This window comes from Crocodylus siamensis, chromosome 15 (genome assembly GCF_052110815.1).
Source record: "Crocodylus siamensis isolate JL-2025a chromosome 15, ASM5211081v1, whole genome shotgun sequence".
NCBI classification, from domain to species: Eukaryota; Metazoa; Chordata; order Crocodylia; family Crocodylidae; genus Crocodylus; species Crocodylus siamensis.
In genome coordinates, this window is record NC_143409.1 from 489817 (window position 1) to 511643 (window position 21827).

Below are 21827 nucleotides of genomic sequence, written 5' to 3' on the forward strand. Positions count from 1 at the left end.
ACAGGATTTGGGGTCCAACAGGTGCTGCGCGTTCAGGAACACGACGCACCGGCCTATGATGGAAATCAGTGGCGGCCTCCAGTGCTGCCCATGCCCCAGATCCGTAAGGAGAGGTAAGAGGCAAAAGTCTCTCCAGCTTCCCAGAAGGACGGAGAGAGTCAGGCTCAAAGGGAAGCAGGGCTGGGCGCGACCTCCGGAGATCACATCTGCAGCCCTGCACAAACCGCCCAGACAAGCCCTTGTCTGACTCATTCCTGCGGCGACACAAGGGACCCTGCAGCTACAAGGCACACGGTCCAAGGACACCAAACACGCCGCCACGTAACCCTAACCAGCCATGAGGGCTCTCCCTGCTGCTGGGCTGTTAAAACATGCTGCAGAGACCCCAGGCCTTGGCAGTGCCACTGCTGCAGAGGAAGGCAACCCCCCAGTCTGCACCAGTCTGACCGGGAGGGAAATCCCTTCCTGCCCAGCATGAACGCTGTGTGCCCCGGAGGTGGGGGCGCGGGGGCCTGGCGACCACCCGCAGCGGCTCGCAGATGCGGGGGCCAGCGGCGACTGGGGACCGCCTGCAGATGTTGCTGGCGGCGAGGCGGGGTGAGCGGCGCCGGCAGTGTTAGGGGCACTCTTGGCGGGGGTGCACATGCCCCGCGTGCACCGCTGCGCATCGCCAGCGTGCCCCGCGCCGGCGCGGGAAAGCCCGAGCCCGGGGCCGGGAGCGGCCGTGCGGCCGGAGGAGGCGTTGCCGGGGCGACACCCCGAGCGGGGCAACCCAGCTGAGCGCAGGCCCCGCCCGGCCGGGCGCCGCGCGGGGTTAAAGCGGGCGCGGGGCGGCCCCGATCCGGATGCGGATCCCGGGCGGGCGCGATGGCGGCGCTGGGCGCGGAGCTGGGCTGCCTGCTGGCGCTGCTGCTGGTCCCGCTGGTGTGCGGGCTGCTCCCGGCGCGGCTGCGGGGCGCGGCGGCGGCGGCGCACGGTGCGAGCGGGGCCGGGCGGGGCGGGGCGGGGCGGGGCGGGGCCGGGCGGGGCGCGCCCCTGACGCCGGCCCGTGTCCGTCCCGTCCCGGCAGAGCCCCGCGGGCCGTGGCTGGGCGCGCTGGGCGCGGCGGCGGGCGGCGCGTTCCTGGCCGCCTGCCTGCTGGACGTGGTGCCCGACTACCTGGGCGACATGCGCGAGGCGCTGCGCGCGCGGCGGCTCCAGGTGGGCGCGGGGCGGGCGCGCGGGGCGGGCGGCCCCCCCCCCCCCCCCGGCGCGGGCCGGTGTCACGGCGCGCGCGGCGCTCTCCCCGCAGGTGTCCTTCCCGCTGGCCGAGCTGGTGCTGGCGCTGGGCTTCCTGCTGGTGCTGGTGCTGGAGCGCGCGGCGCTGGAGTGCGGGGAGCGGCGGGCGCGGGCCCCCGGCGAGGCCGCCCCGCTGCTGCCCGCGCCCGCGCCGCCGCCCGCGCCCTTCCGCGCGCTCGCGCTGGTGCTGGCGCTGTCGCTGCACGCGGCGCTGGAGGGGCTGGCCGTGGGGCTGCAGGCCGCCCCGCTCCGCGCGCTGCGCGTCTGCGCCGCCGTCCTGCTGCACAAGGCCGCCGTGGCCGTGGGCCTCTCGCTGCTGCTGCTGCGGAGCCGCGTGGCCGCGCGCTGCTTCGCGGCCTCCGTGGCCGCCTTCGCCCTCATGTCGCCGCTGGGCATGGCGCTGGGCATGGGCCTGGCACGGAGCCGCGGCGCGGGCGCCGCCCTGGCCCAGTGCGTGCTGCAGGGGCTGGCGGCCGGCACCTTCCTCTATGTCACCTTCCTGGAGATCCTGCCGCACGAGCTGGGCGCTGCCCGCGGACGCCTGCCCCAGGTGCTGGCCCTGCTGCTGGGCTTCTCCGCCATGGCCGCCCTGCGCTTCCTGGGCTGACGGCCCTGGCGTGGCGGGCGGCGCTGCCAGGGTGCTGGGAGCGGAGGGCGACAGCGGGCATGCCTGCGGGGCCGTGGGTCCCGCTGGGGCAGGCGCGAGCACCCGGTTGCGGGGCCCAGGCCGCTCGGCCACGCGCCTTTTAACACGGGCTCGGGCCTGTTTTTATACGTGGAGTGTGTCTTGCTGAGTATTAAAGACGCTGCTGCTGCTGCTCACGCGCTGGCTCCGCTGCCTGACTGCCCCGGGCCGGGGCGCCCTCCGGGAGAGAAGCGGGAGCCGGGCACCCGGGAGCCGCCCTTGGGGCTGCAGCCCCATCTCCCTTGCACACGGGGGCAACGAGCCGGGGCTGGGGCAGGCTCGGGCTGGGAGGGGCAGCCTGGGCTCGTGGTGCCGCAGTGCCCCCTGGTGGGCACGAGGTGCCGTTGGGATGCGTTGCGGGGGGCGGCGGCCGCGGCCGGGGGCAGGCAGCTCCCAGCGGGGGGGGTCGGGCAGCGCCGCCGGGGCCCCTGGCCGAGGCAGGAGCAGGTGGAGCCTGGTCGCGGTGCCAGATGCCGCTGCTCTCGGTCCCTGGCCTCCCCTGTGGGCAGGGCTCGTCCGGGCACCGGCCCCAGCTCAGCGCCCGCTGTGCCCCAGGCCTGGCGGGGTTTCCCGGGGAGCAGGTCTTGGGGGTCCGGTCTCCAGCACTGTCCCCAAGGGATGTGGCCACGGCACAGCACCCGCAGGCCAGGGAGCGGAGGGGTGGGCCACGGCGGGGGGACTGAGGGGGCATCAGCTGGGCGTGCAGGGGTAATGGTAGGGAAGCCAGTCCCATCTCCTAGGTTTAATCAGCAACGGGGGAGCGGGGGGGCCCAGTGGCTGCTGCACGACTGGGACAGGGAGGCCAGCCCGGCCTGCAGGCATCTCGGCGAGTCCTGGTGGCAAGCGTCTCTGTGGCACGGGCCCTCACCGGCTACTTGTCCTGCATGTTGGTCAGTGCCCGGACTGCGGGAGAGAGCAGACGGGGCCTGGCAGCAGCTGGCAGAGGAGTGCCTGTGCTTCCCCGCCGGCTCGGCCACTCCGACAGGCTTGTAATACATTGGGCAATGGCAGGAGGGAGCAAAGTCCTGCAGAAATGGAGCAAGAGCCTCTCTACCCCCTACCCCATCCTCACTCCACCACCAGCCGGAACAAGGGAGAATCGTCCCTGCTCTGGCCCAGGGCAGCCGCTCGTCTGGGGGCAGGGGACAGACGAGCTCCCATGGGGCAGGAAACACGGGGGTTTGGCACTGACACCAGCCCCCTGCCCAGGCGCTGTAAGGAGCTGCTGGGGGACACGAGGCCCAGAGCGGCCGCACGTGTCTGAGAGCTCGGAGGAACAGAGGGCCGGGCCGGGGGCGCGGAGGCTGGCACCAGAGCCGGGGCCTCGGCCCCTGTGCTCTGCGCTGGGCCGGACCGCCCACCTGCGTATTCCTGCAGCCGCCGGCGCTCCTCCAGGTTGTACTGCAGCTGCTCCAGCAGCTCGAAGTAGCGGAAGAGGGAGTCCCGGGGCCACACCACCTGCTCGCCCTCGCTGCCCTTCCGCAGGCTCTCCAGGTTCTGGTGCACATACGTCTCCCAGTCCACTGGTGGGCCGAGGCGCCCAGTCAGGGCTGGTGGTGGGCAGCTCACCCCCCAGTGCCCCCGCCATGCTGGGACAGGGCTTGGGGTGGGGGTGGGCGCTCATGGTCCCCTGAAACAAACACCCGCACTCTGGACCGCTGCAGCATGACAGGGGAGCACGGCCCCCAAGGCCCCACCCGGGGCAGCACTGCAGCACTCACGGTCCTTGGCGCTCCTCTGGTCGGACGATGAGGCCGGAGGGCTGAGCTCAGAGGCCAGCTCCTTCTCGGGCTCCACGCACGAGAAGTGGAGCCTGCGGGTGGTGCTGGGAGGACAGTGAGCCACGGTGGGTGCTTGGAGCCAGGCTCCCCAGGAGCTGTCTGCTCTTCCCTCGGCCCCTGCCTGAGCTGGGGTTGAGCCCTGCTGCCCTGCCCCAGGGCCTGGCGGAGGCTGCACGTGCATCTGGGCCCCGTCCCAGTCCACACAGGGCAGGGTCCTGGGCCCTCGCCCATCACTGCCACCCCGGTACTTGCAGCTCACCTGGACGAGCTCTCCAGACTGCCCCCCAGGACGAGGGACTGGCTCTGCCGCCTGCAGGGTCAGAGCGGGCTGTTAGTGACAGGGCCCGAAACCAAACGGCAGCAAGTGACCCCCCGCTCTCCCCAGGGGTTGCCCCCACAAGCACAGGGGGTAGGGGGCTGGGCAGATGCCGGCTCCCCTCCCCGCAGGAGCGCAGGCAGTAGGGACCCCTCGCACAGCCGCTCCCTGCCCAGTCAGCCGGGACGTGGCACAGCCTCACTTCTCCCGGATCTGCATCTTGAACAGGTCGGCTCTCTTCTTCATCTCGATCTGCTTCACCTCTTCGATCAGGTCGCTCCGGATGTTCTTGAAGTTAGTCACTGTCAAGCCGAGAGACACCCGTGAAGGCGGAGGGGCCAGGGGCGTGCAGACCCGCCTGCACCCTTTGGGCCCGGGCAGGATGGGACCTGTGCTGGCTGAGCTGTGGCAGCAGCCGGCTCCAAGCAGGGTTTGCCCTGCCGTGCCAGAGCCCCGCAGCTCCGACTGCCCGTGGGGATGGGGCGACGCGGGCGTGGTTTGGAAAGAGCTGCGGTGGGAGCGGCCGGGCTGTGGCTGCCTGCATGGCCCTGGCGTGAGCGAGGCGCCCCGAGCCCGGGCACTTACCCATGATGGCCACAAAGATGTTCCTGAAGATGAAGGAGCCAATGAGCAGCCAGAGGATGATGTAGAGGCCGCTGATGACCTTGTTGATCTCAGGGATCTTCCAAGTGTCCTGGAGCAGGTCGTACCAGTGGTCCATGGTGAAGAGGATGAACACAGTCACCAGGGAGTTGGGCAGGTCCCTGGAGGAAGAAGCAGCTTGGGCATGGGCTGCCTCAAGGCCAGGGGTAAGATGTGCAGGCACAGGCACCCTGGTCCCTACCCCGCATCCTCCCGGCTGCTCGGATGCCGGCTCGTCTGAGGTGCAGGACCAGCATACGGCAGAGGCAGGTGGAGGCACGGCTGCACGTGCATCTCTGACCAGCCCAGCCCAGCCCAGGGAGGGAGGGTGCCATGCTGCCAGGGTGGGGGAACATGGAGACGCACCGGAAGTACCAGCCGTACTCCAGGTCAGTGCGGTCTGAGCGGCTGTAGCTCTCGAAGAAAAAGATGCCGGACACAGAGAACACGTAGAAGAAAATCAACAGGAGCAGCAGGATGAAGGTCATGGCCTGGGGCGGGGCAGAGCAGAGCGGGGTGACCCTCGGCTGGGCGGGGAGGCCGGGGTAGGGATACGCAGGCAGTCGGGCAAGGGGGTCAGGGCAGTGCTGGCCTGGGGTTCGGCTGCGGCAGCCCCCCAGTCTCCTACCTTAAGGGCCTTCATGATGGCCAGGACGATGAGCCGCACCTGCCGGAACCTGGAGAAGAGCTTCAGGGAGAGCGAGACGCGGCCGACACGCAGCAGCCTCCGGCGCACCTCCCAGTCGGCCACGGGCAGCAGGTACAGAAACTCGGGCACCAGCGACTGCGGAGGACGTGGTGTGGGGTGCCCAGATGGCCCGAGCCCACCTGCAACCCCAGGTCCAACGCACTGCCACAGCCACAGATACCAAGGCCATCCCCTCGCTGCTCGGGTCACAAACTCCCTGTCCCTCCCCAGAGCTACTGGTGACCCAGGATTGCTGGGGCTGGGCCAACCAGCTCACGGACGCGGGAGCTGCTGGCACAGGTGAGGGGCCCCACTGCCCTGGCCGCCATGCACGCTTGCCCCTGCCCCCGGGGGCAGAGCCCCAGCCTCACCAGCGCCGTGATGCTGAAGTCGAAGATGTTCCAGATGCTGCGCCAGTAGCCCCTGAAGTCAACGACCCAGCTGAGCCCGATCTCCAGGATGAAGATGGCGATGATGAACCAGGTGAGCACCTCCAGGCTCAGCATCAGGTTGCGGATGCTCTCGCCCGTCCAGTTCATCATCTCTGGGGAGCATGGGAGTGTGTGCTGGGCCCCGCGCCTGCCGAGCCCCGCCTGGGGCTGGCCCCGACTGCCCCCTGCGCTCCCACTCACCACTCTTGATCATCAGGATGACCGTGTTGAGGAAGATGAGGATGATGATGAAGGACTTGAAGACAGTGCCTGAGGTTCTTGCTGAGGAAAATGCAGGAGCATCCCTGGGAGGGCAGGTGCGAGGGCAGAGGTGGTGAACGGCCGTCTGCCAAGGGGCACTGGCCCATCCCAGGCACGTGTATCGGACGGTTCCCCAGAGCCAGCCCTGCCTGCCAGGGCGTCTCCGCTGCGCCTCGCAGCCGGCGTGGGGCGGAGGATACTGCTCAGCAGCCAGGAGGCCCACATGGCGAGGGGGGGCCAGCGGCTGCAGCGCACGTGGAGTCGGCTGCACAGGCGCCGGCCCCAGGGGATGCCGCCGTTCCTGACGAGGTCAATGTTGAAGCGGACGAGCTGGTGATGGTCCGTGAGCATCAGCTTCTTCCTCTTCTTGTGGTCTGTAGGGAGCAGCGATGCTGGGAGGGTCTGGTGGGCCCGGTCGCACCACACCGCAGAGGCTGGGTCTGAGCCCCGGGTACAGGGGCTAGGATGCTCCCTGGCGGGCACGGCTCCCCTGCGGCAGCAGAGGTCTTGGACCAGCACGATGACCGTCTGGCCCCGCAGGGTGTGGCAGGCCGGGGGTGGCCAGCAGGACCGCAGGGGATGGATGGGCCCTGCGCTGTGGGCAGGTCCGCACTGGTGGACGGCAGCTCCCAGGCACCTGGACAGACCCCGTGTGCTGGGCTGCAGGCTGTGGCACGTGGGTACACAGCCCACGTGGTGCGGAGCCGCCTGCCTTGCCCGGGTGCATGCGGCTGGCTGGTGCCAGGGCTGGGCCCAGGCCTCCTGGTCCCCATCTCCCGCCCTTCTCGTGTCGCCTCCCCGCAACGGGCCCCACACTGCTGGTGCCCGCCGTCAGCCTGCTCTGGCCCAAGAGCGCCTGCTGGGCCCCCCCGGGCACCTCCCCTGAGCTGGCTCTGGTGCCCCGGTCTGGGGTGCAGCGCCCACGGCACAGGGCTGGGGGACTCCTTCCTCCTGCCCTCGCCCTGCGGGGCTCCAGACTGTCAGTGGAGAGGAAGCGTCACCCGGAGCGAGGCCCCGAGCGCCGGCTGCGCCCCCCCCCCCCGCAACCAGCCCCTTGGGGCCCCTGCTGCTGCAGAGCCAGGTCACGTACTCAGGAAGTCCTGGATGTTGTGTCGTGGGACAGCCTGGCACAGGCCCTGCAGGTGGTCCACGAGGTAGAAGGTGTAAATCAGCTTGGAGCGAATGGCATCTGCACGGGGCAGCAGCGTGAAGGAGGAGGGGCCCTTGTCTTTGGGGGCGTCCTCTGGGCTCTGCAATGACGGGGCTGGGTTGCGGTCGGTCTGAGCAGATGTGCCGACCACGTGGCCCCGCCTTTCTGTGGCTCGTGTGTGGCAGGGAGGCTGCTGGGGCCCATCCCGGCACTGGGCTCAGGCGGCTGAGCGAGGTGCAGGGAGCAGCGGGGCCGGGGGCTCGGCGTGCATCTGCCAGGCTGCAGCATGCCAGGGAGCAGCGCATGAGGTGCCACAGCTGCGACACGGGGGCCTAGCGCCAGCTGTTACCTGCGGCGGGTCCATGGCTCCCGCCCGGCGCCCAGCTCCGCGGCGAGGTTCTTTGCCGTGTCACAGAACCGGGCCGTGACCTCACAGACGGGAGCAGACGGGCCTGTGAGGGGGGGAGCTCGGGCACCGGCACCCAGAGCATCCCCGCTGCCCCCGCGCCAGCACCCAGGATCCTTCCCAGCCCCTGCTGAGCCACGGGCAGCCGGAGCGCACCCCAGGGTGAGCGGGCTGAAGGCGGCAGCAACAAGCAGGGGCTCCAAGTCCATCAGTGCGTGCCGTGGCTGTGCTCCTGGAGCAGTCAGTAGGGCCATCCTTGCCCTCGTCTGGACCCCAGGCTGTGCCCGAGAGGCAGTACCACCACCCTAGCAGAATCCAGCCTGGGTGAGGGCTGCGAGCACTGCCAGAGGTCCTGGCGCTGCATCTGCCCCAGCAAATGTCTCCCTGGGTTTTAGTGCAGCACTGGCCAGCGTCTCAACCTGACCTCGCTCACCACAGCTGGGGGGTTTCTGTGCCTGGGGGAGGGAAGGGGCGTGCGGTTGGCACGCAGCGCTGGTCAGGCTGTAGACAAAGGGACCCAAGGAGGCCAAAGTAAAGCAGAGGTTGCATCTGGGGCACACGCATCACCTCTCCATGGGGGGAGACATGGCACTCGTGAAGGCAGTGTTGCTACCAGTGCTCCTCTACACCTGCAAGTGCATCATCCACAGAATCCAGAGAGCCACCTGTGTTTTCTTTTGGGGATCCCAAATGGAGAAGGGGGCAAGGAAGACCCTATAAAAAAAAGAAACAGGCCAGGTCAAGGGATGCCAGACATCCACCTATTCCTCTGACCACAGTACACGAGCCAGATCTGCAAGCTGGTGACCGGGCCATTGAGCAGAACAGCCTGTCTGGTTAAAGATTTATGCAGGTCACCTCCTGGGACGGTGGGGGTGCACACACCAACAACAGGAGCCCATGGACCATGGAGCAGCCCTGGTTGTCCAGGGGCAGAATGGGTCCCGGAGCGAGGACGGGCTACAGAACGAAGGCGATGGTGTCCAACCACAGGAAGATACAGGAGGCAGTTAGAGACAGAGACAGACTATCCACCATGGAGACACTCCCCAAAGAGGACTGCCAAGCCATCTGGAACTGCATCTTCCACGAGGACCCATGGAAGGACCACAGGGGCTGGAGTTAGCGAACAGGTGGGAGCGTGGAGACGCAGAGAGGGATGAGGGATTTGACCCAACTGCCCCAGGGAATCTTGCCAAAAAGAAACGGAAACCGTCGACCACCTCCTGTGGCTCTACCCCTATGCCAAGGGAGCGTGGGAAAAGGTAAGTCGGCTCCTGGAGGAAGTGACAGGAGTCAGGCTGATGCCAAGGGAGGCGGTGCTGTACGGACACCCGAGTAAACAACAGGGGCCCCCAACACTTCGCTTTGATCAGCTTGCATCCCGTGCCAGTGCCCTGTGGCAATGCAGGAACCCACTGGCGTACAGACACGCAGAGCTTCAGGAAACAGACGGTGTCAAAATATTTGTGATGAAACTCCAGTCCTGCTGCTGGAAATCAGTGGGAGAGGACAGAGAAGACACAGCCAGCTCTGCCTGGAAAAGGGACTTGTGGCACAGTCTTGTTAAAAGATCCCCCCAGAAGAGAAGCAGTCAGGGAAAATTAAGAGGACAGCAACACAACTGGACCTGGAGACGGCAAGGAGGATCAGCACCAGCAGAAGTGATAGTGCCGTTGACAGCAATGAAGATGGTCAATTAACTGAGATAGTCCCAGCCCCAATTTGGGATTTACAAAGGAACTGCGATTGGGTTAGGGAGGGCAGTGGGGGGGTGCGCAGGGTAACAGGTGGGCGGGTTTCTTAACACTGTTTCAGGTGTGTGTGTTTGTTTTTGAAAAATATATGGGGATAACCACTTTTCTAACATGGGCTAGGACCCATGGAAGTAACGTATAGTCAGTCAGTCACAAAAATAAATAAATATGGGCAGGAGTATCCGTTACCCCTTGCCTGTGCTGCTCTCCAGCATAGTGTCTCCTCTCTCACCACTTCCTGTGACCTTTTAGGTTTTCCTCCATGTAGTCCCAGCCTATCACGGCAGCTTCTAGTCTGCAGCTGCGGCTCGTCTGTCCTGTATTAAGGCAAAGCACCCTGGATGAACTGCAACCAGGTGTTTCTTCCCCTGAGGGTATAAATTGCCCGGGCTGTCCTAGCCCAGCTTTAGTGATCCAGTAGGGCTTTTTGCCCCAGGGGACTCTAAAGGTGCCCCTGGAAAACAAAGGGGCCAGACTGCAGCTGTGCTGCCCTGTGCATCCCTGCAGCCTGCCTGGGCCTGCTTGCACCTCAGCCTGGGAAAACGCTGAAGGCATGGTCATCCATGATGCAGGCACGTAAGAGCAGCAAGGGCTGCACCCAGTGCCTGCCAAGTCTGGCCCCAGGAGAGGAAATGAAACAGACTGGACAAAGCATTGGGGGCGTGGCACAGGGCACTGCCTCCACACTGCACCGTGGGTGGGCTGCGGGGTATAGCCCCATGTTGTTACCAGTAGGATTCTTTTTGCCAGAGACCACCCCCCCCCAGGACTGACACTGCAAGTCATCTGAGTTGGTACCAAGTGAACTTTAATAGTAACCCCTCATCAATACTACACATTTCCTCCCCATAATGCAGCCTGAAAACGGCTTCTTAGAGTTTCAGCGGTGACCTTCAAGGGTACCAGGCCTCAGGTCCTGCACTGGGCACGTGTGACATTTGTTTCTGGCTGCCGCGCTGTTCAAGCAGGGATGCAGCAGGTGCGTCTGTCCTCCCTGCATGCGGTGAGTCTCACACAACCTTCCTGTGTTTGTTCTCTTGTATCCCCTGGCTCTAGGTCAAGCACTCCTTACACAGTGCACCAACCCCCTGGCCCTGTGCCAGCCACATTTCTTATACAGAAACTGTTGGGCCTTGCTCACCTACTGCCCAAACATAGCACCCATGCTTCCCAGGGCCACAGAAGGCGCTTTGTTCAGTTTTCTTGCTTAGGTCGGGGAAGGCCTGGACTCTTGCCAAGAGCCTCAGCACAGCTCAGTTTGCCTGCTGCACTCCCCTCCTTGAAGCCCTGAAATGTGGTGGCATCACACAGGCATTGGTGCACCTCTTGCATGTTGCTGCCACATCCGAGATGCAGATTTTCTCGTGAGCAGGCCACCTTGCCCCTTGTTATGGGGAGTTTCAGGAGAACTTTCAATTCTTCCTCCCTTGCTCTAGTTTCAAGTCTCATTGAGAGCTTCTGCATCCAGCAAATGAACGCATGGGATGATTAATGACAGGACCCCCGGAACTGAGACCACCACACAGGAGTGTAAAACCGCATCAGGGGTGCGGGCTGAACTAGGTGACCAGCTGAAAGTTTCCACCTTTCCAGGGATTCAAATGCATGCTATTCTTGACTACACAGCCTAAAAATAATGCAGCAGTTGCCCTTCTTTAATGATTTGCCCTTGTTAAAACTTGCCCTGACATTTTCCAGAAAAATCAACAAATCTAAAAACATACAGGAAGCTAATTTTTACTAGTAACACTAACATATTCTTAAATGCCATTCTATACTCTTATTTCATTCACAAAAACATACAAAAAACAAATGAAGGCTAAAACGATTAAACAAATAACAAAAAAGTGGATCATCCTTTTCTGGATTAGGATGGAGCAGTTGGAAATTTTGGTGGTGCCTCCACCTGCATCTGAAAAACAAAACTAAGACGAGCTCGGCTCGGATTACTTATTGCCCTTCCACTCCTTCAGCTGTGAGGAGTGGTACCACATTTGACAAACACTGTTTAATTTTAATTGCCAAAAATGTGGATTTGGCAGGCTTAAACAGAGAGTCAGGATCTAACCATGTTTACAAGAGACTGAAATTTCTTAAGTCTAGAATTTAGGATTAAAAGAAACACTGAAGATTGGAAATGCTTGGGGATCTGCCCAACCTCCTGCTGGTAGCCACTGGTCCCAGGTCGCAGCCACCCACCCGTGGGGGGCAATTAGAGTACGCATCCACGCTACATTGGGAACGAGAGCGCCCCATAGCATTTTGCAAACAAACGCTGTGTTCAACTGATACCCATATAAGATAGGTTTCGTTTTAATCGCATAAAAACATGGATTTGGGGACTTTATTAAAACAAATTGCATTTCTAAACAGAAATCCAGGGTCCCTGTTCATAACAGAGCAACCCAATGTGTTATTGGTTCGCACACTGACACTGTTTCTTCCCCCACTTCCGTTGGCCCTTCTCTTCTGAAATTTCTGGAACTCAGGGTGAAAAGAAACGCTGGAGGTTGGACTTGCCTGGGGGTCGTCTCGGGTGGGAGCCACCCACCCGTGGGGAGGGTCCACTAGGGCACACAGGCGCCCTCCGCCACGCCCCGGTGACCCCTGGACACCGTCGGTCAGCTACGTCGGAGGATGGCTCCCCCCGGCGAGGGGGGCCGTTGGCACGCGGACCTGAAGCGAGTCCAGTGCGTGACGGGAGACGGACGGTCACGGGTGGACGCATCGCTTGCTCCGAGCGACATCCCGGCGACCGGTCTTTGGCGGGCGCTGGGTCCCCCGGGGCTGGCGCTCGGGCGCCGTGTTGCTCGAACGCGGGGTGGCCGGGCCCAGCGGGGCACCGCGGCCTGGGACCGGGGCATCGCTGGGAAGCCGCGCGCGGGCTCCTGAAAACCAGAACTACGAGAACCGGCAAGAGGATGCGTCGTCTACTGAAAGCCACGGGCCGGTCCAACAGCGAAGCGCCGATGAGGAGCCGGAGCCGGAGCCGGCCCCGGCCCCGGCCCCGGCCCCGGCCCCGCCCCTCTGCTCGCAGCTTACCGCCGCCGCAAACCGCGGCTCGCCGAGCACCCCGACCACGTGACCTTTTGCGCCGCTTTCCGAGTTTTATCGACGGTGTCCTACCATCGCCACTGCGCAGGCGCGGAGGGGCAGGCTCTGGCCGGCGGCCCCGCCCCGCGTGACGCGCGCGGTGGGCCAATGGGGGCCTGCCACACGGCGGATCCGGCTGCGGGGGCGGGACTTCCGGCGCTGCGGCCCGGGCCTCTTCAGCCGCCGCCGCCGCCGTGCAGGGAGCTTGTTTTTGCCTCTGTTTCCGTGTCCGCCTTCTTCGCCGGTACCGCCGCCGCCATGGCCCCCGCGCCGCTCGCGCCCGCGCTCTTGCCGCTGCTGCTCCTGCTGGGCCCGGCGCGCGCTTCCGACGTGCTGGAGCTCAGTGATGCCGACTTCGACAGCGGCCTGGCCGCGCGCCCCGGGCTTGTGCTCGTGGAGTTCTTCGCGCCCTGGTGCGGGGCCGGGAGGGTCTGGGGCGGGGCGGGGCGGGGCGCGGCGCGGCGGAGCCGTGGGCGGAAGCACTACATCCGGGCGCGGGGGGTGCTGCCTGCAGGGTGGCCCCGCCCCGCCCGCCCGGGGCTTGGGGGCGGCCGTTAACGACCCCCCTCTCCTCCTTCCCGCCAGGTGCGGACACTGCAAGCGGCTGGCGCCTGAGTACGAGGCGGCCGCCACGCGGCTGAAAGGCATCGTCCCCCTCGCCAAGGTGCGGCACGGTGCTCCTGGGCCTCGCGGTTGGGGGGTCTGTCCCACTCCCCGGCGCCCCTGCCCCCCGGGTGCCCTAGACCTCCCCATGGACATGCGGGAGATGCGATACAATCCTTGTGCTTGTACCGGGTGTTTAAGGGGTTAAGCGCAGGGCCGTGAGCCACTGGCTGGTGGGGCGGGAGGTGGTTTGGGCACCGCTGGGCCGGAGGTGGGCACCCCTGGCATGGCCCCATTGGAGGGGATGGCGGGATGCCCCATTGCCAACTGCTTGGTGCCCGTGGTGGAGGCTTCTTGGAGCGCCCCATGCTGGGCAGCGGCCAGCTCTCGCCCCTGAGCTTGGGGACGTGCTTGGCTCCTCCACGGAGTGCTAGGAAGGGGCTCTCAGCACCAGCCCTTGGAGCTGCCCGGGCCAGGAGCTGACATGGGGTGTGCTCGGCTGTCCGGCCTTCGAGTGGAACTTGGGCTTGGGAGGTGGCTGCATCTGAGACACCTGAAACCAGTCATATTGCAGCGCGTAGCCAGCACTGGGCTCACGTAGGTCCTGCAAAGTGTCGGCCCTTCCATGCACTGATCATGTTCATCTTTCCACCTTCTCTGTGGCTGCCCGGCGGACTGGTTACAGGAGCTTGGGGAGTAGCCACAGGGCCTCTGGCATCTTTGCATTGGTTGGATACTACCTCGTCTCCCACCTACACAGTCCCAGTGCAGGCTTCCCGAGCCCGCGCAGCTGAGCATCCGCTTGGGCATGTTTCAGGGCAGCCTGGATCTGCTCCGCCCCCATGAGCAGTGCCGACATGTGTGCTAGGCTGCCGGCCCTTCCTGTGGCGCGCAAGTAATCATGTGCTCTGCATCCAGCTGCGCACAGGCTCCCCCCCACCCCCCTCGGGTATTGCTCTGGCTCTTGGTCTCTTGAAGACATGACCTGCATCCTCCTTTTGGTGCTTTGCACCTCGCAGCTCCTGGGCATGTGGGAGTCTGGTCACTGTGCAGCGGAGCTGCCTTGTGCCAGCTTGTGCTGCCAGCTGGCACTGGGTGCTGAAGCTGTGACGGGGTGTTCACAGACGGTGTTCCTCTTTCTCAGGTTGACTGCACAGCAAATTCAAACACCTGTAACAAATATGGGGTCAGTGGCTATCCCACCCTCAAGATCTTCAGGGATGGTGAGGAGGTGGGCACCTACGATGGGCCTAGGACAGCTGGTAAGAACTTTCCCTTGAGTGAGCAAGGCTGGATAGTTACTATGGTGGTGGGAGCTTCCCGTCAGTGTGGCCCGTGGTTACCAAGCTTGCCATCTGTCTCTAGTACTGAAGGTGCATGCGAGGTGACTTATTCTTGGAGTGTGTAGGGAGGGAGAACCCCCGCATACCTGAACATAACTGGCCTGTGTCAAATGAGGGTCTAGCAGTGTCTTAGCTGTAGCATCTCTGACAGAGGAAGCCATCAGCAGCCCAGAGATTCTGCACAAATGCCTGTATAAAGTGGGCAGTTGCCTGTTGTGCCTGCTGCAGTGCATCTGCTATAGTGGGCCCTGCGACCAAGCCCTCTGTGGGTAGGGTCCAAATATGCATGGTGATCCTCTGCTTATGTGGCACCATGTGATGGCATCTTGCAGTGGCTGGCTGGAAGGCAGACCTTGCCCTGTCCTAATGCCCTGCTAGCGGCAAGGGGTTAAGGCTCGCACATGTCTGGCAGGCCCCCAGCGCTCAGCAGTGGTGAGTGGGCCCAGCTGTTTCCCTCTGGAACTGTGGCTTGCTGTGCTTGACCAACAGTTCACCTCTCCAGGTGGAAACGTACCTGTTTCAGCTGTGTTTTAAGAACGAGATCTGTTATGTAGTGTTGAGATCTGTTATGTAGTGTTGAGATCTGTTTTAGGAAGGCAGTGACATGATATCCGGGATAAGAAATTCATGCCCATCCCTCTAACAATACTGTAATCTGTCTTTTTTTTTTTTAAGATGGGATTGTCAGTCACCTCAAGAAACAGGCAGGCCCCGCTTCCGTGGCACTTAGCTCTATGGCAGACTTTGAGAAATTCACCGGTGACAAAGATGCTTCTGTGGTGGGTAAGTAGAACAGACCATGTGGCACTTGGTGCCAGTAGGTGCTCTGTCCTGTGGTAACCTGCCTGTTGGACCTGCCTGGCTTGTACAAAGGACATAGTTGTGGCTCTCGAATGGGAAGCACTAACTGTTCTTGGAGAGGAGTCAGGCCTGCAGCCAACTGCACATGGGGATTGCATCAGAGATGCCCCCGGTGTCACTGCCAACTGTCACCTGATCGTGGTGAACCTGGTCATAGGAGAACAGCGTTCCCACCCTTTGTGCAGACTCCCTGATGGCCAGACGTATGACCCTCCAGTTGGGTGAAGGTGGGCACTAGTGCCTGAGATTATCTGTTTGAAGAGAGATAATACGCAGAAGGCTGTAAGCAGCCAGGGGGTAGATTGGAGCTTGGGATGGTGCCCTGTGGGCTGTTGTGGGTTGTGTTCCAGGATGCAGCTTTCTTGGAGTGCCAGCTTGGGGCTGGGGCACAGGGTAGGCATCTGATCACGTTAACTAACTAACCTGGAGTCTAAGGCCTCTGTTCTGGCTTCACCCCTATGGGATGCGGGTCAATGCAGCTGCATCCCCATAGTCCCTCTGCCACTCCAGGAGGGAACAGACCTGGGTGCTTGGCAGACCCCAGAACTAGCAGGGTGAAGTAGCCGTGGGTCCCCACATCTCCTGGTACTTGGTGGGGAGGCTATGGACACATGCTGAATGAACCAAAAAAAGGTGTGGGGAGGAAACCCTTGCTGCAGGGAGGGGGCTGAGCAGATGCGGGAGGACTGAGCTGCACTTGGGAATGAGATGCAGCCAGGTCATCACCTCTCTGCTTCAGGCTTCTTCAGAGATGCATCCAGTGATGCTTACTCAGAGTTCATGAAAGCAGCCAGCAACCTCAGAGACAACTATCGCTTTGCGCACACCAGCAAAGAGGACCTGGTACAGAAGTATGAGGATGATGGAGAGTAAGTGGCTCAATGCAGTGATTCTCACCCCCTAAGGGACATAATCTCATTTCAAGAGCCTTTCTTAGCTGGCAGTGGGGCGTTTTGTCTGGAACACAGCTGGCCAGAAGAGGCTGTGGAGCTCTAGGCCCTGTGTATTCTGTGAATCCTGTTCCCTTTGGGCCCCTGCCCCTTTCCCTGCAGGGAGAGCGCTTGGGGGTAATGCTGTGCAGGCCTGGCAGTAGGCTGCACAGTGTCCTTGTGCGAGAGAGAATGATGTGAGCAGCATCCCACAAGTACTGTAGTGGGAGACAAAAGTAGGTGCTTCCATGCCCTGAAGTGGTGCTCCCTGTCAACCAGAATCCCACACTGGGGTGGCCTGCCTTGCTGCAGTGTGGGATTTGCCAGCTGAGCACAGCTTGGGGAACCTGGGGTGGGAGCTGCCATTCCCACTGAGTTGGGCAGCCATATGGTCAGGCTTCCTAATGCTGCTCATCCTGGACTTCTCTGGTGGTGCATGCAGCTGGTTCATGCAGCACTGTCTGCCTTCCTAGGGGACTCCTCCTGTTCCGGCCCCCGCACCTGGCAAACAAGTTTGAGGATGCAACTGTGAAGTACCCAGAGGACAAGATCACCAGTAGCAAGATCAAGAAGTTCCTACAGGAGAACATGTGAGTGGTGCTGTGTTGAAACCCCTGGGCAGGCAGGGGTGCCCCTCCAGTCCCCAACCCTTGAGCAGTCTGGGTTCTGCCTTCTCACGGGGGGTCTGGCCTTAGTAATGGTTTTGTCTGGAGGAGCTGGCTTGCAGTGAGAGGCCTCTTATGTGAGCTTCTGGGCACTTACATAAGCAAGCTGCCCTCCAGAAAGAGGAAAGGTCTAGGTTGATTAAAGCTGCTATGGCCAGATGCACAGAATAGCCTGTGCTGGTATATGCAGATTCATTCCCTGAATAATGAATAACCTCTCTGAGATTCAGTCATCTTGGGTGCGAACAAGACTGCTGTCTGGCCTGCTTTGGGTGTTTGCGGGCCTCGAACAGCAAGAGCCTGGCTGTTAATAACTATCTTGTCTATAGTTTCGGCATCTGTCCGCACATGACGGAAGATAACAAAGACTTGATCCAGGGGAAGGACCTGCTGGTGGCATATTATGATGTGGATTATGAGAAGAATGCTAAGGGCTCCAACTACTGGCGCAACAGGTGGGTGAGGAGGGGACCCCTGCCCCTCACTGACAGTGCTGGGCCCTGGGGTGGGCTGCCCTCCACAGTGTACCTGTGAGGGCTTTTGTGGCTCAGTCCACAGCAGGTCAGGCAGAAGCAGAGGTGGGTGTGGACCAGCCTTCTAGCAGACACGTGGTTTGGATCTTGGACAGCTTGACTTCCCTTCTGTCCTGTGTGGAGTGCTTGAGGCCTGACTAAAATCCCCAGGGCACTTGCTGGACCTGACATGTACAACATGGCTGACCTGTGAAACGCCCATGTTGTCAGTTGCTTGCCCTGAGCTATGCTAACCAGAGCATGACTTGAGCTTGCTGCCTGACAAGGCCCAGAGCAACTGACTTTTTCCAGGGGAGGTTCAGGTTGGCCCCTATGCTCTGCTGAAGGAGCCTGGCAGGCTTTGCTGTCCTGAGCAGTTGCTGGCTGGGCGTTTTGTGGTTGCAGGAGGCCTGTTGAGCAGCATGCCAGTGGCATTGGCACAGCCGGCTGCCGCTGTGTTGAGTGCTGCAGCCAAGCTGGTTCCTTGACTGCCCGGTTTCTTGCATGTGATTCCCCTTTGCTGAGCTTCTGTCACCCTGCCGCCAGCAGATCCCTCAGACCAAAGCCAGCACCCTGGCCCACAAGTATTGAAGAGGAAGTGCCCCTTCTTGCTCCAATAGTTCCTTGAACTCTTGTTTTGAGGTCGTGGGGAAACAGTACTTCTATCTGCTTCTTTCAGAGTGATGATGGTGGCAAAGAAGTTCCTGGATGCTGGCCACAAGCTGTCTTTCGCTGTTGCAAGTCGGAAGACCTTTGGCCACGAGCTCTCGGAGTTTGGCCTGGATAGTAGTATGGGCGAGGTTCCAGTCGTTGCCATAAAAACGGCCAAGGGAGAGAAATACGTTATGCAGGAGGAATTCTCGTAAGTTCTTGGGCTAGGAGTGGCTATGTCTCCTGCAGCCCAAGAGCAGATCCTCTGTACTGCATCCCTCTTCAGCCCTGTAGCTGATTTCTCAGGCTAGCCCAGGCACAGTTGGGACGGAATTGGCCAGGATTCTCCCATGTGGCTGGCTGTGGGCCAAGGCTTTGACTAGTCTGTCATGTGGGAATGTTTTCCCTGCCGCAGGGCTCCCAAGTGAATCCTTTTGAGCCAAGGGCTGAGGACTTGGTTAGAGGTGCCTGGAAAGCAGTAGACGCCTGGGTAGGAAGCAAGCTGGAAGCCAGAATAACAAGTGGTCTGTGTGGAACGAGGGGTGGCACATCCCCTGCAGGGAGAGCAGGGGGCGAGTTATGGGAAGCTGCACACCCAGCCTCTCCTTCCAGCCTGGGTCATCAGGGAGCAGGAGTCACTGCCAGCTCTGGGGCTGTAGGTGCATGGGACTCTCTCTAAGCTGCTGTAATTCTGGGTGGGTACAACACACCTCCCTTAGCCCTGGCAGCTCATCCCATCCAAGCCCATGTGCTGTGACAGCGCTGAAATGTCACCCGTTTGACCTGCAGGCGTGACGGGAAAGCTCTGGAGAGGTTCCTTCAGGACTACTTTGATGGGAACCTAAAGAAATACCTGAAATCGGAGCCAATCCCCGAGAGCAACGATGGGCCAGTGAAGGTGTGTGTGCTGTGGTGTGGCTGGCACTGACCCCCAACTGCTTGGTCCTGCTGGGGATCTCCAGGGTTTGTAGCTGAGGGCTATGGAGTCCACCCCTTGCCCAGCCCCTGAAGAAACGAGCACAGTGAAAGAGAATCCTTCGGGGGTAGATGCAACTGAAGTGGGGAACTGAACAGGCTGCACTTGGCTGCACTCAGTTGGGGTGGATGTGATGCCATGTGAACTGGCTCCCTGTACCTGCTGGGGTGCATGGAGAGATCACACTCTGCAGGATACCAGGTCCTGGCCTGTGTTCAGCCAGGGCTGATCTGTGCTGGCATCTTCACCAGGCTTTGGGTCCTGTCCTAACTCCAGCATGTCAGTGGGCCTTGCCTGGTTCTTGGAGGTGTGACAGCCCTGGGCCTGAGGGTGACTCCCAGCATGCGGGTCAGCGTGGTGTGGGGGTGTTGAGCAGCCTGTTCCTAGATGCCATGCTTAGATCGCTGCTAGGAAGGTCTGGCTCACTGACATGTAGCCCCCAACACATGCTGCCTACAGCTGGCACCGGCAGAAGCATGTTGACCCACAGGTGTCTTCCAGGTGGTGGTTGCGGAGAACTTTGATGAAATTGTCAACGCAGAAGACAAAGACGTCTTGATAGAGTTCTATGCACCCTGGTGCGGCCACTGCAAAAACCTGGAGCCCAAGTACAAGGAGCTGGGGGAGAAGGTAGGCTCCAGCGCCTGCTGCATTGACCTCCCAGGGCTGAGCTGTCCTAGCGCACTTCCCCCAAGGCTAGGGCACGAGGCACAAGTTCCCACTGCCTGGGCATGGCCCTGTTGCAGGCATGGCAAGGCATGTGTTGGAGGATTCTTCCAAGGTGGGGAGAAGACAGGCTGCACAATCTGGTCCACAGCCCCATTTGGTTGCCAAGTGCTGCCCTGGAAGATGGCCTGAGTACTGTGGAGCAAGCCCTGTTCCCCTGGCTGTCTGTCCTGAAATGTTTTATGCCCAGGCCTGCTCCTAGCCCCTGCCACAGGCCCGGATGACAAGAGTGGGGTGTGCTGCTGGGGCTGAAAGCTGACCCCTCACATCTGACCGAGGTGAAGGCGGAGGTGGCTCTGCCCACAGCACAAAGAAGCTGTTCAGGGAAGGAGGTGCCTGGCAGTCTGGGCCAGGCTGGTGTAGTGGGGGTGCTGCTGCTAGACTGCCAGATCAGCTCCCAGCAGGGCCTGCTAGCTAACGTGCTGTTTGCCAACAGCTCAGCCAAGACCCCAACATCGTCGTAGCCAAGATGGATGCCACAGCCAATGATGTGCCTTCTCCATATGAAGTCAGGGGGTGAGTGTGCTACTCTGAGCAGCCCTGCAAAGGGAAGGGCTGAGTCCTGGCTTGTGCCTGCTGGCATTTACCGGGTTTCCTTGGGGTGCTCTGGCTGGGACTGTGTTTGTGCCACCTGGCTTTAAAGGGGGTGCTTTAAACGGGGAGCAGCGTGCTGGTCATACTCCTCTGGAGTGGCCAGCAGCAGGAATCCTAGCATTGGGCTGAAGTACCTGTGCCAAGTTCTGGTTCGTGGCTGTGCCTGCCCTCAGCTGAGACATAGAACTGACGCAGACCCCTAGGGCTGGCTGCAGCCTCCCACAGCTGGGCTTGCCTGCCTGTGGCACAGCCTTTCTCTCACCTAATACCACGTGGAGCAGTTGGGCTTGGCAACGGTGGGTACCTGCTTGCTAGGATGGGCCTGAAGGATTTAAGCTGAACTACCTGTTCTTTCCCCCAGCTTTCCCACCATATACTTTGCTCCAGCTGGAACCAAGCAGAATCCAAAGAAGTATGAGGTGAGTGTGCAGTTGCTAGGCCAGGTGCCCTCAATGTGGCTGGGGGGGCATGCTTCTTGACCCAGTTAACCTCTATGTGGAGGGGTCACTGCAGGCAGGGCTCAGGAGGCAGGTGCTGGCAGACTCTCTGCTTGTCCTCAGCCACCAGGGACTGCTCCCCTGCCTGGCTTCATGGTGCCTTTTGCAGGGAGGCCGGGAGGTGAGTGACTTCATCAGTTACCTGAAGCGGGAGGCAACCAACCCGCCAGTGCTGCAGGAGGAAGAGAAGCCCAAGAAGAAGAAGAAGGCAAAGGAGGACCTGTAAGGGCCGCCTGCAATGGTGTCCAAGAATGAGCTGTGTGTGCATTGGGGAGGCCGGGGCCGGCGGCGGGTGGAGCCAGTGCCCAATGCCGATGGGCTGAGGGACCCAGCTGCTGTACCTAGTTGTTTATTTCTTCTGCCGTCTCTTAGCTGCACTGTTGGGCTGCCCCGGGCGGGTTGGGGGTGTTTGGGAGGTGGGGTTGGTTATTTTCTAATTTTTTTTGTACATTTGGGAAAGTGGAACAATAAAAGGACCCCCTCTAAACCCAGGCAGTGATGCCCTCCGTGCTTGGGTGCTTGTGGCTCAGGTGTTGGCAGCCTCCCTGAGGGGGGAACAGGCAGTCCCTGGGGCAGCTACAATGAGTTGGTTAAGCCAGGGCAGCGGGGCCCAGGTGAGGGGCAGGAGCACAGTACTGCAGGCCCTGGCCCCCCAGGACCAGCCCCATAGCTGCTACCTGTTCACTAGGGCTGAGGCCGCAGCTCACCCAGCTGTGGTGCCTGGTGCTGCAGGTGCCTGTGCCCTGCAGACAGGAGGTCTGAGCCACAGGCAGAGCCCCTGTACCTGCTCCTGTGGGAGGTGCGAGCAGAGCTGTACCTCATGCTGCCAGCCCTCCTGGGCCAAGCACAGCTGGAAAGCAGCCTGGCTGCTGGGGTGAGGGTAGTGATGGGAAACAGCCTGGCTTACTGGGCAAAGCTGCTGTGTGCACAAGGCCTTGAAGTGGGCTCCAGCTGCAGCTGTGGCGCAGGGTCCTGGTCTCCC

The 21827-nt window shown here is 61.8% G+C and overlaps 3 protein-coding genes and 1 long non-coding RNA gene across 4 annotated transcripts; 2 read left to right on the forward strand and 2 right to left on the reverse strand.

The window, feature by feature from the left end:
* The first annotated feature begins 554 nt into the window (after positions 1 to 554).
* LOC149851946 (zinc transporter ZIP1-like) lies at positions 555 to 2088 on the forward strand. The gene is made up of 2 exons (XM_090029127.1): positions 555 to 1200; positions 1292 to 2088. Exons 1-2 carry the CDS (start codon positions 868 to 870, stop codon positions 1883 to 1885), a joined length of 927 nt encoding a protein of 308 aa, XP_089885253.1. The 5' UTR covers positions 555 to 867; the 3' UTR covers positions 1886 to 2088.
* A 746-nt stretch (positions 2089 to 2834) lies between these two features.
* On the reverse strand, positions 2835 to 7892 carry CATSPER2 (cation channel sperm associated 2). The gene is made up of 14 exons (XM_090029520.1): positions 7582 to 7892; positions 7445 to 7511; positions 7173 to 7332; positions 6283 to 6456; positions 6023 to 6091; positions 5762 to 5934; positions 5331 to 5486; positions 5069 to 5193; positions 4646 to 4824; positions 4263 to 4362; positions 4004 to 4054; positions 3685 to 3776; positions 3325 to 3486; positions 2835 to 2866 (listed from the first exon to the last, which is right to left on the reverse strand). The coding sequence occupies exons 1-14, from the start codon at positions 7890 to 7892 to the stop codon at positions 2835 to 2837; spliced, it is 1851 nt and encodes a 616-aa protein (XP_089885646.1).
* A 3783-nt stretch (positions 7893 to 11675) lies between these two features.
* Positions 11676 to 12592, reverse strand: LOC149851948 (uncharacterized). The gene is made up of 2 exons (XR_016439376.1): positions 12438 to 12592; positions 11676 to 12296 (listed from the first exon to the last, which is right to left on the reverse strand). It is a non-coding gene; the product is annotated as an uncharacterized LOC149851948 (long non-coding RNA).
* On the forward strand, positions 12582 to 21332 carry PDIA3 (protein disulfide isomerase family A member 3). The gene is made up of 13 exons (XM_090029251.1): positions 12582 to 12901; positions 13074 to 13152; positions 14236 to 14353; positions 15110 to 15217; positions 16035 to 16164; positions 16698 to 16814; positions 17219 to 17344; positions 18081 to 18263; positions 18842 to 18950; positions 19530 to 19658; positions 20191 to 20270; positions 20710 to 20767; positions 20955 to 21332. Exons 1-13 carry the CDS (start codon positions 12597 to 12599, stop codon positions 21069 to 21071), a joined length of 1659 nt encoding a protein of 552 aa, XP_089885377.1. The 5' UTR covers positions 12582 to 12596; the 3' UTR covers positions 21072 to 21332.
* Positions 21333 to 21827: the final 495 nt, after the last annotated feature.

What these genes read in the sequence shown, in the direction of transcription:
- LOC149851946 (XM_090029127.1), top strand. Translation starts at nt 868, where the DNA reads ATGGCGGCGCTGGGCGCGGAGCTGGGCTGCCTGCTGGCGCTGCTGCTG. An exon ending in TGCGCGCGCGGCGGCTCCAG is followed by an intron (nt 1,201 to 1,291) that starts GTGGGCGCGGGG and finishes CTCTCCCCGCAG; the next exon opens with GTGTCCTTCCCGCTGGCCGA.
- CATSPER2 (XM_090029520.1), bottom strand. Translation starts at nt 7,892, where the DNA reads ATGGCCCTACTGACTGCTCCAGGAGCACAGCCACGGCACGCACTGATG. An exon ending in GAGCCATGGACCCGCCGCAG is followed by an intron (nt 7,512 to 7,581) that starts GTAACAGCTGGC and finishes GGCATGCTGCAG; the next exon opens with CCTGGCAGATGCACGCCGAG. An exon ending in CGCTCAGCCGCCTGAGCCCA is followed by an intron (nt 7,333 to 7,444) that starts GTGCCGGGATGG and finishes CCGTCATTGCAG; the next exon opens with AGCCCAGAGGACGCCCCCAA.
- PDIA3 (XM_090029251.1), top strand. Translation starts at nt 12,597, where the DNA reads ATGGGGGCCTGCCACACGGCGGATCCGGCTGCGGGGGCGGGACTTCCG. An exon ending in GTGGAGTTCTTCGCGCCCTG is followed by an intron (nt 12,902 to 13,073) that starts GTGCGGGGCCGG and finishes CCTTCCCGCCAG; the next exon opens with GTGCGGACACTGCAAGCGGC. An exon ending in TCCAACTACTGGCGCAACAG is followed by an intron (nt 17,345 to 18,080) that starts GTGGGTGAGGAG and finishes TGCTTCTTTCAG; the next exon opens with AGTGATGATGGTGGCAAAGA.